This window comes from Balaenoptera physalus (genome assembly GCF_965194825.1).
Source record: "Balaenoptera physalus genome assembly, chromosome: 1".
Classification (NCBI taxonomy): Eukaryota; Metazoa; Chordata; class Mammalia; order Artiodactyla; family Balaenopteridae; genus Balaenoptera; species Balaenoptera physalus.
The window spans coordinates 83022466-83042056 of NC_138882.1; the positions used below are offsets into that span (position 1 = coordinate 83022466).

Here is a 19591-nt window from a genome sequence, read left to right on the forward strand (position 1 = left end):
TGTGGAGTTCATCTGGGAGGGTTTTCAGCAGGATGGACTATCAGGTGAGATTGAGTGTCACTGCCCCTTTCTCAGTTTGTTAGCTTTAGGACTGAAGCACTTTGAAGGGACCGAGTTTCCTAAGCCTCTAATCAGCAAGTACCTTCTCACTTGCAAGACTGCCCACCAGCTGACAGTGAGAATCAAGAACCTCAACATGAACAGAGCTCCTGACAACATCATTAAAGTAAGTGCTCCCTGCACGTTCCACCGGAGACCTCGCCTGAGTGCAGCCATTCCTATTCTTTTGCTTAGTCTCAATGAATAGCCTTTTATTTAAGACTAGTTCCTCCCACCTGCACACTAGGTTAATCGCCCTCTTTCCGTTCCAGGAACAGTGATCCATTATTTTCCTCTGGAGTATCAGCTTCTTCCTCTGTTATAGATATTTCTCCTAAATATAAAATTGTTCAAATTTTAAAATACTTCTCGAATCTGTTTTCCTCTAGCTCTTCCTTTTCTCTTTTTTTTTCCACTCTAACCTTCTTCAAAGGGTAGGCCACAGTCCACTTATATCCTTCTCCATAACTCTTTATATTTAGATATTTATATCAAAGTTATAAAGTGTACTTTAAAGAATCAAATAGTTCTATGAGACTTGTCATGAAAGACAATAATTTTTCTCCCTGTTTCCTGCTAAGCAAGGTCTTTGTGGGTGATGGTACATTTACCTCCATATCTGGGTAGCATGCTTATAATTGCTACCACTTGATTTTTTTTTTTAATATTTCTTTCTTTCTTTATTTGGCTGCATTGGGTCTTAGTTGTGGCATGTGGGATCTTCATTTGTGGCATGTGGGATCTTTCGTTGCAGCACGTGGGCTTCTCTCTAGTTGTGGCGTGCGGGCTCCAGAGTGCACGGGCTCAGTGTTCTGGCACGCGGGCTCAGTAGTTGCGGCATGCGGGCTCTCTAGTTGTGGCTCACAGGCTCTAGAGCGTGCGGCCTTAGTTGCCCTGTGACATGTGGGATCTTAGTTCCCCGACCAGGGATCGCACCCACATCCCCTGTGTTGGAAGGCAGATTCTTAACCACTGGACCACCAGGGAAGTCCCCACTTGATTTTTTGGATTTAGGCCTTCTCTGTTAAACTGAAACCATGGAAGATGAAGACTTAGTTCTCTCCACACTCCTATAGTCTCACCACTCACTATAATTATATCACAGTTTTGCTTAGATTGTTTTTATTTTTTTATTTTTTTAATAAATGTATTTATGTTTGGCTGTGTTGGGTCTTTGTTGCAGTGCGCGGGCTTTCTCTAGTTGCAGTGAGCAGGGGCTACTCTTCATTGCGGTGCGCGGCTTCTCATTGCAGAGGCTTCTCTTATTGCGGAGCATAGGCTCTAGAGCGCAGGCTCAGTAGTTGTGGCGCACGGGCTTAGTTGCTCCATGGCATGTGGGATCTTCCTGGACCAGGGCTCGAACCCGTGTCCCCTTCATTGGCAGGCAGATTCTTAACCACTGAGCCACCAAGGAAGCCCACTTAGATTGTTTTTAGAGTTTACATTATAAGCACGATTAAAAGCTCCTCACAGCTGAGCTATGTAGTGTGTCATGATTACTTTGCTTTTCCTGCTGGACATTTTGTTTCTCCTGGTGTTAATAATTGCATTTTTGGAGGATGAGTGGGACTTGGTTTTATTATGTATGTATTACCAGTTCAACACTAAAGTCTACTTCAGTTTTATAAATCTCTTTTCAGTGTGTTCAAATATTTTAGGTGTCCTGCTATCATTTTCATCTTCCTGAAGAAATCCTTCCCAGAGCGCTCTGACGCTGTTCCACTCTACCCATGTTGCTCTCTTGGCTTGCTGCACTAATGTCTTCTCTGGCTTTTTCTTCACCATCATCCTGGGGATTCATTTCACCTCTTACTTACGTTGGATCCTTTTATTTCTGAACCCCACATCATTTTTACCTTGTTTTAGTGTAGCACATCCTACTAGCATTCTGAGGAAGAGTGCTCGAGAAACAAATTTTTAGGTTTAAACTACTTGTATTCATTGTCCGTCATGACATGACATGACCAATGTAATTTCCTAGTTTTGCTATTGTACTATATACCTGGTTTGTATATGTAACTATTGTTACTGTGTAACAAGTGTACATGAGACCTGTCTATGAATCTATAATTATTCAAAATCAAAAGTTTGAAATATGTCTCTACTCTGTTCTCCCACTTCAGTGGGTCTAACATTCTAGGTTGAAAATCACTTTAATCAGAACATTTTAAGGGCTCCATTTTCTTCTAGTTTCTAGTGCTGACTCTTTAGAAATTTGATGCCCTTTTGACTCTTGAACCTTTATGTAACACCTGTTTTTCCTCTCCCTCCGGCAGTATGTAGGATTTTTCCTTTTTCTCCAGTGTTTTGAAATTTCATGATAATACGCCTCAGTATGTGTCTAGTTTCATTAATTATGCAAGGTACTTGATAAACTTTACTTTGGAAACTCATAGGTTCCAGTATTGGGAAATGTACTTGAGTTACATATTGATGGTTTCCTTCCCTTCTTTTGGTCTGTTCTCTCCTATGGTGCTCAGTGGTCAGATGTTAGACCTCTCAGGCTCATCTTCTCATCTTGTCTTTCTTCTTTTTTCCCATCACTCTGTCTTTTTGTTGTACTTTCTGAGATATTACTTCAGCTTTTTCTTCTAACCGTTCTGCTGAGTTGAGATCTTTATTTTTTCTATCATATTTAAGATGTCTAATAGCTATTTTTATTGTTGGGCATTGAATATTCTTTAATAGCAAATGGCAGAGGGAATGTGGGAAAGTAGGAGAGGAAGGAGGCTGGAGTTTTCTCTTCTATACTTGATCAGCATAGTACTCCTGCCCTCACCTCTGCCTGACAGCCTCAGTTCAGAGGACATCCTTTCCACAACCCTGGCTTCTTTCTGCCAGGCCAGGGGGAGAAGCTGTCACTGGGCTACATCAAACAAGAGAGGAGATTTGGGGTCTAACCGCCTCTTCAGCAGATTTAAAACCTGTCCTCCTCATCTTGACCTGTTTTTAATTCCTCCACTTCTGGAGGTATCTAGTGTCTTATCCTTTTGCCAGTCTTTGACATAAATTTAGTTGACCCTTAACTTTTCTCCACATGGGGTTTGGTTTTCTTCATTCTCCTATGTGACTTACCACTCCTCCATCTGCTTTTTAGCTTTGAAAAAAAAATTTTTTTTTAAATAAATTTATTTATTTATTTTTGGCTGCACTGAGTCTTCATTGCTGCACGCGGGCTTTCTCTAGTTGCAGTGAGCGGGGCCTACTCTTCGTTGCAGTGCACAGGCTTCTCATTGCGGTGGCTTCTCTTGTTGCGGAGCATGGGATCTAGGCGCGTGGGCTTCAGTAGTCGTGGCACGCAGGCTCAGTAGTTGTGGCTGGCAGACTCTAGAGCTCAGGCTCAGTAGTTGTGGCGCACAGGCTAGTTGCTCTGCAGCATGTGGGATCTTCCCGGACCAGGGCTCGAACCCGTGTCCTCTGCATTGCTGGTCGGATTTCTTTCTTTCTTTTTTTTAAAAAATTTATTTATTTTATTTATTTATTTTTGGCTGAGTTGGGTCTTTGTTGCGGTACGCAGGCTTCTCATTACGGTGGCTTCTCTTGTTGTGGAGCACGGGCTCTAGTCGTGTGGGCTCAGTAGTTGTGGCTCGCAGGCTCTAGAGCACAGGCTCAGTAGTTGTGCACAGGCTTAGTTACTCTGCGGCATGTGGGATCTTCCCGGACCAGGGCTCGAACCCCTGTCCCCTGCCCTGGCAGGCGGATTCTTAATCACTGCGCCACCAGGGAAGCCCGGTAGTCAGATTTCTAACCACTGCACCGCCAGGGAGGTCCCAAGAATTTTGTTGCTTTTACTTTTTCTCTCATTCTGTCTCTCATTTTAGGCTTTTACCTTTAATAATTTCCTTTCTGTTGTTTTCATGGGGATTCAATAGGGAACAAACCCAAATAGATGTGTTTAATCTGCCTGTCTTAACAGTAAGTTACCCCTTAACTCTTTTTGTTTTTTAATAAATTTATTTATTTATTTATTTTTGGCTGCATTGGGTGTTCGTTGTGGCAAGCAGGGGCTACTCTTCCTTGCGGTGCGCGTGCTTCTCATTGTGGTGGCTTGTCTTTGTTGTGGAGCACGGGCTCTAGGCACGCGGGCTCAGTAGTTGTGGCTCACGAGCTCTGGAGTGCAGGCTTAGTAGTTGTGGCACACAGGCTTAGTTGCTCAGCGGTATGTGAGATCTTCCTGGGCCAGGGATCAAACCCATGTCCCCTGCATTGGCAGGCGGATTCTTAACCACTGCACCACCAGGGAAGTACCCCCTTAACTCTTTTTTTTTAAAATAAATTTATTTATTTTATTTATTTATTTTGGGCTGTGCTGGGTCTTTGTTGCTGCGCACGGGCTTTCTCTAGTTGTGGTGAGCAGGGTCTACTCTTCGTTGCAGCGCGCGGGCTTCTCATTGCGATGGCTTCTCTTGCTGCGGAGCATGGGCTCTAGGCACGAGGGCTTCAGTAGTTGCAGCACATGGGCTCAGTAGTTGTGGCTTGAGGGCTCCAGAGTGCAGGCTCAGTAGTTGTGGCACACAGGCTTAGTTGATCTGTGGCATGTGGGCTCTTCCTGGACCAGGGCTCGAACCCGTGTCCCCTGCATTGGCATGTGGATTCTCAACCACTGCGCCACCAAGGAAGTCCCCCCCCTTTATCTCTTTAACCTATGAGAGTGTGGATATTATCTCCACAAAGATCTCGAATTATTTCCCAATTGGCTATCCAGTGGATACTTTTCTGCTCTTATCCTATTTAACTTTGCAGTTACATTGATACTTTGATAATGGAGTTCACACATTCCTTCTTCAGACTCTTATCTCCTGTGATACCAGGACTTTTACCACAGGCTGCTCTTTCGTGAACTCTTCTTCCCCTGCTCTACCCTTAAATGTCAGTGTTCCACAGTAAATTTGCAGTGTGTGGTCTCATCCAGATTGATGATTTTTGGGGTTGTCTGTCTCTTCATGATTTTCAAATCTGTGTCTTTGGTCCGGGTTTCTCTCCTGAGCTCCGGCTCAATGAAGTCACCTGTTTAAAGGAATTCTTAGGTAAGTTGCCTCACTGATGCCTCAGACTGAACTGTGTCTCCCTCTGCACCCTCCAGTTGGTGCCACTGGCACCACCACCAACAGCTAACTCCCCTCCGTCCAACTTACCCCTTCTTGGATATGTTCTTTGTGTATGACATTACTGTCTAGCCATTTTCTCAATCCATAAACCTAGGAGTTATACTCGACTCCTTCTGCTTGATCACTGCCGTCTGTGTCTGTCACCAAGTCCTCAGTTTTCTTACCATTTCCTACTCTGTTGCCCACTGCCTTGGTTCAGGCACCTGAATTAAGTTACACCTGCATTAATGCGGTAGTTTCCTAACTGGTGTCTCTAATTCTGGCTCCATTTATTCCATTCTTCAGATTGCTGCCATAGCCACCTCTATCTAATCCTTCAGCCTAGAGTTGAGACTGCTTGGCATGGCACAGAAGGCCTCTCCTGCCTACCTCTGACTTGTCTTCTGAAGTCTCTTTGCATTCCTTTAGTTGTAGCCAGACCGATCTCTTTGTGGTTCCTTAAACACATTCATGATTCTGAAAATGAATTATATTCTGCCCTCCCCTGCTTCATTTAGCAAACTCTGTTTCTTTAAGATTTTTCTATAGTTGCACCTGCTCCAGAAAGTTCTTTCATTTTCAAGTTTGAGTTGTGTGTCATTTTTTGTGCACAATTTTATACTTTCTTACACAGAATGTCATTATTGGTTTCTACTTGACTGTCTCTCCCACTGGTCTCTAAGCTCCTTGAGAGCAGGGATTGCTTCCTTATTTGTATGCTCAGCTTGTAGCACAGTGCCTGGCGCTTATTGTCAGTGTAAGTTCAATTCCCCTCTTCATTCACTCTTAAAACTGAACTGTCTCAGTCTTGCTGTTCTTCTTTCCTTCCCTTCTAATGTCCTTTGCACCATTATTTGCTTAAAAGGAAGCTTCCATGGGCCAGAATAAGGATTAATAAGGCACTCTCACTGCAGCTGCTGAGCAGGAGCAAATTTTAGATAAGATGACTCTGACCACGTGCTTCCTTTTCTCTGTGACCTAAACTTTTCCCTTCCTGGTGACCAGAATGGAGCGCATCATAAGATATTGAGTAATGATAAACTATTTATTAATTAGAGATTAGCTTAATTTGAAATGCAGAAGCAGTCAGCATATGCTGTTCATGGATACATGTATATGGATATGTATGTGTCTGTCTCAGACTGCCGCCCGCCACACTCCCTACCCTGACAAAGAGCAGTGTTTCTGGAAGGAATGTGACTCATGCTTAATTTCTTCATGCTCAGTTTTATAGGAAGACCAGACAGCTGCCCATCTTAATGAAGTGCTGTGAAGAGATCCAGCCACATCAGTGGAAGCCACCTGTAGAGAGGGAAGAACACCGGCTTCCATTCTGGTTAAAGGTACAGCCCTTCTCCTCAAAGTATGTCAGAAGTAGAAGGTCACTAGAAACCCGGCAGAAATGTCAAAGGCTACTTTACACCTCTGATGCTTTAGTTGTAGAACTAGGACTTAAATCTTCTTCAGTTACCGTTCCTCTCCCACTTCTCCACCTGATTCTATAACCTTTTAAAAATAGTGGTTAAAATGCTAGTTTCTTAAAGGAAATTCAGAGCAGAGTTTCTAGAGTATATAATTGGAATGTAGTCTTTTTAGAAATATCTGATATCATGCAGAAAAATCCTTCTTAAAGAGATGTCTCGAGACTGTCCTGGAAAGGTACCTAACATCTAGAAAGCCCAATTATTATTTTTTTTTAATATGTTTATTGGAGTGTAATTGCTTTACAATGGTGTGTTAGTTTCTGCTGTACAACAAAGTGAATCAGCTGTATGTATACATATATCCCCATATCCCCTCCCTCTTGAGCCTCCCTCCCACCCTCCCTCTCCCACCCTTCCTCTCCCACCCCTCTAGGTCATCACAAAGCATCGAGCTGATCTCCCTGTGCTATGCAGCAGCTTCCCACTAGCCATCCATTTTACAATTGGTAGTGTATATATGTCAGTGCTACTCTCTCACTTTGTCCCAGCTTCCCCTTCCTGCCCTGTGTCCTCAAGTTTGTTCTCTATGTCTGTGTCTTTATTTCTGCCCTGCCACTAGATTCATCATTACCGTTTTTCAGATTCCATATATGTGCATTAGCATACGGTATTTACTTTTCTCTTTCTGACTTACTTCACTCTGTATGACAGACTCTAGGTCCATCCACCTCATTACAAATAACTCAGTTTCGTTCCTTTTTATGGCTGAGTAATAATCCAGTGTATATATGTGCCACATCTTCTTTATCCATTCATCTGTTGATGGACATTTAGGTTGCTTCCATGTCCTGGCTATTGTAAATAGTGCTGCAGTGAACATTGTGGTACATGTATCTTTTTGAATTATGGTTTTCTCAGGGTATATGCCCAGTGGTGGGATTGCTGGGTCATATCGTAGTTCTCTTTTTAGTTTTTTAAGGAACCTCCATACCGTTCTCCATAGTGGCTGTATCAGTTTACATTCCCACCAACAGTGTAGGAGGGTTCCCCTTTCTCTACACCCTTTCCAGCATTTATTGTTTGTAGACTTTTTGATGCTGGCTGTTCTGACGGGTGTGAGGTGATACCTCATTGTAGTTTTGATTTGCATTTCTCTAATGATTAGTGATGTTGAGCATCCTTTCACGTGTTTGTTGGCAATCTGTATGTCTTCTTTGGAGAAATGTCTGTTTAGGTCTTCTGCCCATTTTTGGATTGGGTTGTTTGTTTTTTTGATATTGAGCTGCATGAGCTGCTTGTATATTTTGGAGATTAATCCTTTGTCAGTTGCTTCGTTTGCAAATATTTTCTCGCATTCTGAGGGTAGTCTTTTCGTCTTGTTTATGGTTTCCTTTGCTGTGCAAAAGCTTTTAAGTTTCATTAGGTCCCATTTGTTTATTTTTGTTTTTATTTCCATTTCTCTAGGAAGTGGGTCAAAAAGGTGTGATTTATGTCATAGAGTGTTCTGCCTATGTTTTCCTCTAAGAGTTTTATAGTGTCTGGCCTTACATTTAGGTCTTTGATCCATTTTGAGTTTATTTTTGTGTATGGTGTTAGGCAGTGTTCTAATTTCATTCTTTTACATGTAGCTGTCCAGTTTTCCCGGCACAATGTATTGAAGAGGCTGTCTTTTCTCCATTGTATATAATGGCCTCCTTTGTCAAAGATAAGGTGACCATATATACGTGGGTTTATCTCTTGGCTAGAAAGCCCACTTATTTTTACCAAATTCTGGCATGTGCTAGATCCAAGTGTTCTTGTTCCCAATAGGCCAGTCTGCCGTCCATCCAGGAGGAACTGCAGCGCATAACTGATGATGCCAGAGAGGTAGGAAATGTGACCGGAACCACTGAGATCAACTCAGACCCAGGCCTAGGAAAAGGCAGCTCGGAACTGGGGAGCGAAACTCGGTACCCATTGCTGCTGCCTAAGGGTGTAGTCCTGAAGCTGAAGCCAGTTGCCAACCGTTTTTCTAGGAAGGCCTGGAGACAGAAGCGGTCATCAGTCCTGAAGCCCCTCCTTATCAGACCCAGCCCCTCTCTCCAGCCTAGCTCCAGCTCTGGGAAAACACCAGCTAGGTCAACTCAGTCAGAAGCCCCTCCGAGCAAAATGGTGGTCCGGATTCCTCACGTGATCCAGCCGGCCACTGTCTTACAGACAGTGCCAGGTGGCCCTCCACTGGGGGTCCCTGGGGGTGATAGTTTTGAGTCTCCAACAGTGCTGCCTACTACGCCCCCTGAGGCCAGGACCAGCTTCCCTCAGCCTGAGCCCCAGACCCTGCTCTCCTCTGCTCCTGTGCCCAAGGTAATGCTGCCCTCACTTGCTCCCTCTAAGTTTCGAAAACCATGTGTGAAACGGAGAGCCTCAAAGAGAAAGGGGGCCAAGGCCTCTCTCTGTCTGAAGCCTGCCCCCCTCATCCACCCCGCGCCTGTTATCTTCACTGTTCCTGCCACCACCGTGAAGGTTGTGAGCCTTGGCAGTGGCTGCAACGTGATCCAGCCTGTCAGTGCGGCTGTGGCGCAGAGTCCTCAGACCATTCCCATCACCACCCTCTTGGTTAACCCGACTTCCTTCCCCTGTCCGTTGAACCAGCCCCTTGTGGCCTCCTCCATCCCACCCTTAATTGTTTCTGGCAATTCTGTGAATCTTTCTGTACCATCTACCCCTGAAGATAAAGCCCAAGTGAGTGTGGACATAGGTTGCCCTTTGGCTGAGGGGAAAAATGCCTTTCAAGACCTAGAACCCAAATTAGAACCTCAGGAACTATCTCCTCTCTGTGCTGCTGTCTTCCCCAAAGAGGAGCACAGCCCGGGGCCTCCACCAGCAGACAGAGTGTGCCAGGAACAGTTGTCAGAGAGCAGTGCCTATGGCTGGACTCTTGTGAAAACAGAGGAGGGGAGGCAGGCTGCAGAACCACTGCCTCAGGGCTTTCAAGAATCTCTAAACACTTCCCCTGAGGATTTAGAGGAAATCATTAAGATGGAACCTAAAGACCCCGGGGAGGACATCTCTGGTGGATCCCCAGAGCAGGACAGCTGTGATGAAATCAAAGAAGAACACTCTGTGGAATTGGATGCTGGCTTCACAAGTGAGGAGTCAAGCGGGCCTAGAGAGGTGAAGAAACAGACGGTCCTACAACAGGAGGAGGAGAGGAGTCAACCAGCTAAAACCCCTTCAGCTTCTCAAGAGCCTGCTGATGAAGGAAACTCAGGAGATGTGAGCAAGGGGTCCCCAAGGAATGCTTCAACCTCCACTGACCCTGAAATGGTGCTTAGCAGCCCCTCGGGGAAGCCCGAAGACTTATGCAGTGTTGATGGTCAGTCAGTGGGGACCCCAGCTGGGCCAGAAACTGGAGGAGAGAAGGATGGGCCAGAGGAAGAGGAAGAAGAGGACTTTGACGACCTTACCCAAGATGAGGAAGATGAGATGTCATCAGCTTCTGAGGAATCTGTGCTCTCTGTCCCGGAACTCCAGGTGAGAGTTGGGGACTGTTCTCCAATATTTTGTGGACTCAGTAATAGGTTTAATTTATTGATAGGCCACCTGCTTGCTTTTTGCACTATAGATAGTCCTAAAATCATTTTTGGGGGTTGAGGTGAGAGGAGAGGGAAAGAGTGAAATGTTACTTATTACATTTGACTTAAACTCATTTAAACATTAAATTGAATCACTTGAGCACAATTTAAATGACCCAAAAAAAAGATCATAAGTATAGACCCTGGCAAAAGAAAATTATCTTCAGGCTCGACCTTTCAAAACACAACTGCTTGGGAATTCCCTGGTGGTCCAGGGGTTAGGACTTGGCACTTTCACTGCTGGGGCCTGGGTTCGATCCCTGGTCGGGGAACTAAGATCCCGCAAGCTGTGCAGCGTGGCCAGAAAAAAAAAGCAAAAAAAAAAAAAAAAACCCCAACCCCCCCAAAAAAATCTGCTTCCCACCCCCCCATCAGTTAATTAACCTCAGTTTTCTCCTGAAAAAGTCTGTACAGTCAGCACTTGGTGAGCCACTGTAGCGCTCTTGAACACTCTTTGGGGTGTTTTGCAGGAAACAATGGAGAAACTGACTTGGCTTGCATCTGAAAGGCGCATGAGTCAGGAGGGTGAGTCTGAGGAAGAGAACTCCCAGGAAGAGAACTCTGAACCTGAGGAAGAAGAGGAAGAAGAAGCAGAAGGAATGGAAAGCCTGCAGAAAGAGGATGAAATGACAGACGAAGCCATTGGAGACCCTGCTGAGAAGCCTCCTACCACCTTTGCCTCCCCCAAGACTGCTCCAGAAGTGGAGACCAGCAAGTCCCCACCAGGTGAGTTGGACAGGCCTGAATGGGGGCGGGTCTCAGGTGGCCTCATTGTCTCAGGGACATGTGCAGAATAGCTAGCTTATAAAACAGGTGCTAGTTTCCAGAGGAAATCCTCTGGATCCCCCCTGCCACTCACCCTTCCCCCTGACAGATGTTTAACCTGGTGCCATTGCAGAGAAGAGACGCTCAGAAAATTTAAATTTGACTTTCATCCGCTGCTAGATTTGTACTCAGTTCATGCAAGTTTTTATACTGGTTCTTAATTCATCTGTCATGCATGAGGCCAAGAGTTATGTTTATTTCAGAAAGCACTGCTTATTCCTCACCAAGACATAGTCTCTTGAGAGCCCAACATCAGACCATACTCACTCTTTTTAGACTCCCATTTTCAATATGCAGTAGCCAGGTATCTCATTATCATGCTAGTTGGTGCAGTTATGCTGCCGACTCTGCATAGGTTTGACTTGACGGGGACAGACGTGCCTCTCATAACATTTTTCCAACAGCTTTTCTCCCAAGTTACTACATAATATCGAATAGGATTTGGATGCGGGGGGATGGTGTGTGCATGGGGTGGGATGGGGAGAGTCGAGGTTGCAGGGACAGAGAGACAGTTGTTTTCACATGTGCTCTAAGGAGAGAACATCAAAGCTGCTGGAAAGGGCCGGAGCAATCATCGAGTTCGCAACAAGCGGGGCAGTCGGGCCCGGGCCAGCAAGGACACCTCCAAGCTGCTGTTGCTGTATGATGAGGACATCCTCGAGCGAGACCCACTCAGGGAGCAGAAGGATTTGGCCTTTGCTCAGGCTTATCTGACCAGGGTAGGCAAACGCTGCTTCCTGTTCCTGCCAGTTGCTTTCAGTGAGACTGCTTCTGTTTCAGGGGAGGTGTTTTTAAAATGAAGTATGCTTTTCAGGCTGCACAACAGCCTTCTATGCCTCTGCCTTTGTTTTCCTGGAATTACCAAAAGAACTGTGTGAGAGAACTACAAGGGCACCGACTTCAGTCCTAAGCAGATCTATTATTACTGCCTTAGCATATTACCCCTCTATTGCCAAGAAATGGGGGAAAGGTGATTTCTACCATCATCAGTGAGAGGATAGGCTAATAAGGACCTTTACTGAGCCCTTGTCTTGAAAAGAAAGACATTTGGTACACTGGCCAGAAAGTGGGCCTCAGTGATCTTGAGAGTCATGAACCGACCTGTTGGTGGCAGTGGTCCCTATCTCATTCTTTTGGTAACCACCTGCTTCCTTTATACCCCCAGCGAAGTGGAGTACTAGCGGTGATAGTCATGATTTTTCTTGTCTCCTGATATTTTACTAACATTCCTAATTTATGTGTTATTTACCCTCAGATGGTACCGTGCTGAAATATACATACCAAGCACTCCTTATATATCTCAGTATCGAGCTGAAACTAGGATGGAGAGGTTAGGGGTGTGAGCTAGAGAAAAGCTTACCTGGTATTGTGGGTAGGGCTCTGGTTCCTGGAAAATGAAGGTTTTTCCATCCCCCACTGCCAGAAAAAGAGCTGTGCCTAGCTCATGGCCCTGTGTCTTCCATTAACAGTCAGATCTGAGGACCTGTCAGAGGAGAAGCCTCTGAAGGATAATTCTAGAGCTCTCTAACAGTAGCTCCTCCTCCTCCCTCTGTCCCATTGTTTCTTGTTGGGGCCCAAAGAAAGGGTATTGATGATTGAAAGTCCTCCTGTATAGGTCCGAGAAGCCCTGCAGCATATCCCTGGCAAATATGAGGACTTCCTTCAGGTCATCTATGAATTTGAGTCAAATACTCAGAGGCAGACAGCTGTGGATCTCTACAAGAGCCTGCAAATCCTGCTCCAAGACTGGCCTCAGCTCTTGAAGGACTTTGCTGCTTTCCTATTGCCTGAGCAAGCCCTGGCCTGTGGATTAGTAAGTAGAGGGGCAAAGACAGCACACGAGGATTCTTGGGTCAGAGCAAGACTGGGATTGAACAGTGTTGATCAGCACTGTTCCTGTCTCCTGACTGCTTCCAGTCAGATAGCCTTCCCCTAGCCCAAGGTCATAAGAGCCTCCTTCTTTTCAAGAGGTGGTCTTCCCAACTTCCGTTCTCTCATTTTCTTTACATGTAAAATGAGGGGGTTTTTCCTTTTTTTCTGGTGGAGACCTTAGGTAAATCATATGCCCTTTGCTTCTCACTGTTGTGAAACAGGCATTCATTCAACAAATATTTATTGAGTACCTACTATTTGTCAGGCAAAGTTCTAGGTACTAGGGATATAGTAATTATAAAAGACTAAAATCCTCGCCCTCATGGAGCTTAATGTTCTCATGGAGCTTATGTTCTCATGGGGAAAGTTAGGTGATAAACAGTAAGACATATATATTGTAAATATATATATATATATATATAATAAAAACGATAGTGTATATATAAACAGTAAAATATATATAATGCTTTATAGTGAGAATGTTGCAGTTTTATACACGGTGGTCTGGGAAGGCCTGTATGGTAAGGTGACATTTGAAATGTTGGAGAGTAAGTGTCTGAACATGAGGAATATCCCACTAGTTCTGGGTGTCTGTCAAGATGGATAAACACAGGAATAAAGGATATAATGAGATTATTTTGAGAGTCTTAAAGCAGTTAAATGGTAATGGTATGATTATACATAATCTTCTCTTCCTGTATTATTATGCGGATCAAATGAGTATATATGTGAAAATTCTTTGTAAACCGTGAAATGTGTCTGATCTCACAATCCATGAAACAGTAAGCAATTTGAGATGTTTAACTCTTGAATCTTTCATTTACATCTTAGTTTTCTTGTGTTGGTAGACCCCAGTGACCCAAGGTGGATAGATGCTAGAGTCTTTAAAAAAAAAAAAGATCTCACAGGGAATTCCCTGGTGGTCCAGTGGTTAGGATTCGGCGCTTTCACTGCCAGGGCCCGGGTTCAATCCCTCATTGGGGAACTAAGATCCCACAAGTTGCGCAGCGCAGCCAAAAAGAAAACAAAATGATCTCACAGTTGTAAACCAGAGCCTTGTTATTGCCCGTGCCCCTAGCATATTTTTCTTGCTTCTTATGCTTAGAACCCTCAAGTCCTGCTCACACTGTACAGATGACTCCTCTTTTGCCCTCTTTCCACTCTTGTAGTTTGAGGAGCAGCAGGCTTTCGAGAAGAGTCGCAAGTTTCTTCGGCAGCTGGAAATTTGCTTTGCAGAGAACCCCTCACACTACCAAAAGATTATCAAGGTCCTCCAGAGCTGTACAGACTGCTTGCCCCAGGAGATCACTGAGGTATTCTTTCCTGTCCTGCTTCCTTTCCATTGTCACCTGGGCTTTAGGCCCTTCATTCTCCCTTCCCTAACCTATTCCATATCCTCTTGCTTCTGAGCGGTGGACTTCATGGAGGAGATGAAGAAGGCAAGGAATTTTTAGGCTTACCTAAAGCATAAAGCACTGGGGTGGGGTGGTTGCCACCTGAAACCAAAGCCTGACTGCTCCTCACAGGCTTAGGAATGCCGTAAGTGCCCTGGAAGGGAAGTTCGAGGAAGGAAGTGATGGTCTGGGTGGGGGGTATGGGGAGGAGTGGGTTGCTTCCTTGCTCTGCCTTGAGTTGGTGCCTGAGCTGGAGATCAGTAAGGCAGGGATAGAGAGTGGTGTCACTGGGAATCAAACCTGTTAATAATACAGGCATCCCTAGCCAAGACATGGAAACAACCTAAATGTCCATGGACAGAGGAGTGGATAAAGAAGATGTGGTATATATATACAATGGAATACTACTCAGCCATAAGAAAGAATGAAATAATGCCATTTCCAGCAACATGGATGGACCTAGAGGTTATCATAGTAAGTGAAGTAAGCCAGACAGACGAAGACAAATATCATGTGATGCCGCTTATATGTGGAATCTTGAAAAAAAAAAAAAAGTACAAATGAACTTATTTACAAAACAGAAATAGATCCACAGACATAGAAAACAAACTTATGGTTACTAAAGGGGAAAAGGGGGCGGGGGAGGGATAAATTAGGAGTTTGGGATTAACATATACACACTGTATAAAATAGATAACCAACAATGACCTACTGTATAGCCCAGGGAACTATACTCAATGTTTTGTAATAACCTCTAAGAGAAAAGAATCTGAAAAAGAATGTGTGTGTGTGTGTGTGTGTGTGTAAACTGAATCACTGTGCTATACACCTGAAACTAACACAACATTGTAAATCATCTGTACTTCGATAAAAAAAATATACAGGCATACCTTGGAGATAGTGCAGGTTCAATCCCAGACCACTGCAATAGAGTGAATATTGCAATAAAGTGAGTCACATGAAGTTTTTGGTTACACGGTGCATGTAAGAATTATGTTTACACTATACCTTAGTCTATTAAGTATGCAGTAGCATTATGCTCTAAAAAATTTACACACGTTAAGTAAAAAATGCTCACCATCTGTAAATCAACTGTACTTCAATTAAAAAAAAATGCTGGGCTTCCCTGGTGGCGCAGTGGTTAAGAATCCGCCTGCCAATGCAGGGGACATGGGTTCGAGCCCTGGTCCGGGAAGATCCCACATGCCGCGGAGCAGCTAAGCCCGCAAGCCACAACTGCTGAGCCTGCATGCCACAACTACTGAAGCCCGCACACCTAGAGCCTGTGCTCCACAACAAGAGAAGCCACCGCAATGAGAAGCCCATGCTCTGCAACGAAGAGTAGGCCCCACTCGCTGCAACTAGAAAAAGCCCGCACACAGCAACCAAGACCCAACGCAGCCAAAAATAAATAAATTAATTTTAAAAAAATGCTAATCATCATCTGAGTCTTTAGCAAGTTGTAATCTTCTTGCTGCCGGAGGGTCTTGCCTCAGTGTCGATGGTGCTGACTGATCAAGGTGGTGGTTGCTGAAGGCTGGAGTGGATATGGCAGTTTCAAACAACAAGGAAGTTTGCTCCATCGATTGGCCCTTCCTTTCATGAATGATTTCTCTATAGCCTGCAATGCTGTTTGATAGCATTTTACTTACAGTAGAACTTATTTCAAAATTGGAGTCAGATGTTACAAAACTACAATAGTCAATACAGTGTGGTCATGCGCACAGATTAATGGATGAGAATAGAAAGTCCAGAAGCAGACCCAAATATATATGGGAATTTGATATTTGATGGAAGTGGCATCCCAAACTAGTGGGAGAAAAGATGGGTTGTTAAATAAATGATGTTGACATAACTGGGTAATTAACTGAAGGAAAGAAAAAGAATCAAGTTGGAACCCTACCACATTTATACCAGAAAAAATTCCAAATGGATCAAAAATACAAAAAAAAAAAAAAATTGGAGTCATCCTCTCAAACCTTGCCACTGCCTTATCAACTAAGTTTATGTAATATTATGTAGTATTATTGTGTAATAGTCTAAATCCTTTGTTGCCATTTCAACAATCTTCACAACATCTTCGCAACATCTTCACCAGGAGTAGATTCCATTTCAGGAAACCACTTTCTTTGTTCATCTGCAAGAAGTAACTCCTTATCTGTTCAGGTTTTGTCATGGGATTGCAGCAATTTAATCCCATCTTCAGGCTCCACTTCTATTTCTCGTTCTCTTGCTGTTTCTACCACATCTGTAGTTACTTCCTCCACTAAAGTCTTGAACCCCTCAAAGTCATCTGTGAGAGTTGAAATCAACTTCTTCCAAACGCCTGTTAATGTTGACTATTTTTACCTCTTCCCATGAACCACAAATGTTCTTAATGGCATCTGGAATGGTGAATCTTTTCCAGAAGCTTTTCAATTTCCTTTGCCCAGATCCATCAGAGGAATCACTATCTGTGGCAGCTGTAGCCTTATGAAATGTATTTCTAAAGTACTAAGACTTGAAAGTCAAAATTACTCCTTGATCCATGGGCTGCAGAGTGGATGTTATGCTAGTGGGCATGAAAACAACATTAATCTCGTTGTACATCTCCATCAGAGCTCTTGGGTGACCAGGTGCATTGTCACTGAGCAGTAATATTTTAAAAGGACTCTTTCCTGAGTAGTAGGTTTCAACAGTGGGCTTAAAATATTCAGTAAACCATGTTGTCAACAGATGTGCTTTCATCCTGGTTTTGTTGTTCCATTTAAAAGAGCAGAGGCAGAGTAGATTTAGCATAATGCGGAAGGACCCTAGGATTTTTGGAATGGTAAATGAGCATTGGCTTCAACTTAAAGTCACTGGCTGCATTAGCCCCTAACAAGAGAGAGTCAGCCTGTTCTTTGAAGCTTTTTTTTTAAAAAAAAAAAAAATTTATTTATTTATTTATGGCTGTGTTGGGTCTTTGTTTCTGTGCGAGGGCTTTCTCTAGTTGTGGCAAGCGGGGGCCACTCTTCATCGTGGTGCGCAGGCCTCTCAATATCACGGCCTCTCTTGTTACAGAGCACAGGCTCCAGACGCGCAAGCTCAGTAATTGTGGCTCACAGGCCCAGCTGCTCCGCGGCATGTGGGATCTTCCCAGACCAGGGCTTGAACCCGTGTCCCCTGCATTGGCAGGCAGATTCTCAACCACTGCGCCACCAGGGAAGCCCTTCTTTGAAGCTTTGAAGCCAGGCATTGACTTCTCCTCTCTAGCTGTGAAAGTCCTAGATGGCATCTTTTTCCAATAAAAGGCTTTTTGTACACTGAAAATCTGTTGTTTAGTGTAGCTACCTTCATTAATTATCTTAGATCTTCCGGATAACTTGTAGCTTCTACATCAGCACTTGCTTCTTCATCTTGCACTTTTATGTTGTAGAGATGGCTTCTTTCCTTAAACTTTATGAACCACCTCTTCTAGCTTCAGAATTTTATTCTGCAGTTTCCTCACCTCTCTCAGCCTTCATAGAACTGAAGAGAGGGCCTTGCTCTGGATTAGGCTTTGACTTAAGGGAATGTTGTCACTGGTTTGATATTCTGGTTTGATCTTAGACTACAAAAACTTTCTCCATATCAGCAATAAGGTTGCTTTACTTTCTTATCATTTGTGTGTTCACTGGAGTAGCACTTTTAATTTCCTTCACTAACTTTTCCTTTGCTTTCACAGCTTGGCTAACTGTTTGGCACAAGAGGCCTAGCTTTTGGCCTGTCTCGACTTTAGACATGCCTTCCTCACTAACCTTAATCATTTCTAGCTTTTGATTTAAAGTGAGAGATGTGCGACTATACCTTTCACTTGAACACTTTGAGGCTTTGTAGGGCCTAAGTGTTCAACTGAAATTGGCCTAATTGTCTCAGGGTATAGGGAGTCCCAAGGAGAGGGAGACAGATGGGGGAACAGTCGGTCGATGGAGTAGTCAGAACACATACAGTGTTTTATCTTTTAAGTTCACTTCTCATATGGGTGTGGTTCATGGTGCCCCCAAACAATTACAGTAGTAATGTCAAAGATCACTGATCACAGATCGCCATAATAAATATAATAATAATGAACAATTTTGAAATACTGTGAGAATTACCAGAATGTGACAATGAGACATGAAATGAGCAAATGGTGTTGGAAAAATGGTCCTGATAGATTTGCTCGACACAGGGTTGCCACGAACCTTCAATTTGTAAAAAACACAGTATCTGTGAGGTGCAGTGAAGCAAAGACACTAAAACGAGGTCTGCCTATACCCCTGCTTTGTAGGCAAGTAAGGAGGGAGAGGAAGTTTAAGAGTTCTTAGTTATCAAAGAGAGGCTTCTGTGTGTCTCCCAGTTAACTAGGAAAGTAGAACCCAGAAGTATGTGGGATTGATTTGGAATGGTGGCCTAGAGAGGCTCTGGAGACTTCATCTTTCCTTCTGCAACTCTCCCCAGCTCAAGACACAGATGTGGCAGCTCCTCAAAGGCCATGACCACCTACAGGATGAGTTCTCCATCTTCTTTGACCATCTGCGCCCAGCAGCTAGACGTATGGGTGACTTTGAAGAGATCAGTTGGACTGAGGAGAAAGAGTATGAGGTACAGGCTGTGAGGCTGCTGTAGGGTTGTGAAGGGGGAAGGCCATGTGTAGGAGGGATATCTGCCCAGAGTCTGTGTTGAGTGGCACCAACTCCTCCCCAGTTTGATGGCTTTGAAGAAGTGGTACTGCCTGATGTGGAAGAGGAAGAGGAACCTCCCAAGATACCCACAGCCTCAAAGAACAAAAGAAGAAAAGAGATTGGGGTCCAAAATCATGATAAGGTACACCAGGTTGTTGGGGATTATCCATCTTTCATGAATCAAGCCTTGAGTTTTCTGTCTGAGTGGTCCTCTGGCTTAGGGTGGTGCAAAAGCCTCTGTGATCTGAGGCAGTCATGGAGCAGGAACCAAAGGTCAGGCTGCTGTGGACATGCAGAGCCCATGGGAAGAACGGTGCAGCTGCTGAAGAGGTCCCACCCATGATTGCCTCATTAGAAGGATCTGTTTCTCTAGCTCAGAGCTATTTCTCTTGTCGTTGGGTCTTCTTCCTTTCTGTTCTTGTGAAAAAAATAGAACCAGGATTCCTCATTTTAATAATAATGACAACAGCTAATACTGAGCTGTGTTCCAAAGTATCCCGTGTCTCTTGTATTTTACATGGACTATTCACTCGTTTAACTCTCACAATAACCCTATGAAAAGATTGCTCTTGTTTGCATTTTATAGAAAAGGAAACTGAATTGCAGAGAGGG

General features: G+C 44.1%; 1 protein-coding gene across 8 annotated transcripts in view; it reads left to right on the forward strand.

The window, feature by feature from the left end:
* The window catches only part of LOC309658103 (GON-4-like protein), a 90689-nt gene that overhangs the window by 66893 nt on the left and 4205 nt on the right, over nucleotides 1-19591 (forward strand). For 5 of the 8 annotated variants that reach the window (XM_082456290.1, XM_082456292.1, XM_082456296.1 and 2 more), the window contains 9 exons: nucleotides 76-226; nucleotides 6413-6529; nucleotides 8420-10123; nucleotides 10695-10950; nucleotides 11584-11768; nucleotides 12665-12862; nucleotides 14091-14234; nucleotides 18756-18899; nucleotides 19002-19121. In XM_082456290.1, the coding sequence (XP_082312416.1) occupies nucleotides 76-226; nucleotides 6413-6529; nucleotides 8420-10123; nucleotides 10695-10950; nucleotides 11584-11768; nucleotides 12665-12862; nucleotides 14091-14234; nucleotides 18756-18899; nucleotides 19002-19121 (3019 nt within the window). The remainder of the gene's footprint in view (nucleotides 1-75; nucleotides 227-6412; nucleotides 6530-8419; nucleotides 10124-10694; nucleotides 10951-11583; nucleotides 11769-12664; nucleotides 12863-14090; nucleotides 14235-18755; nucleotides 18900-19001; nucleotides 19122-19591) is intronic. The other 3 variants (XM_082456291.1, XM_082456293.1, XM_082456295.1) reach the window with 3 other exon arrangements.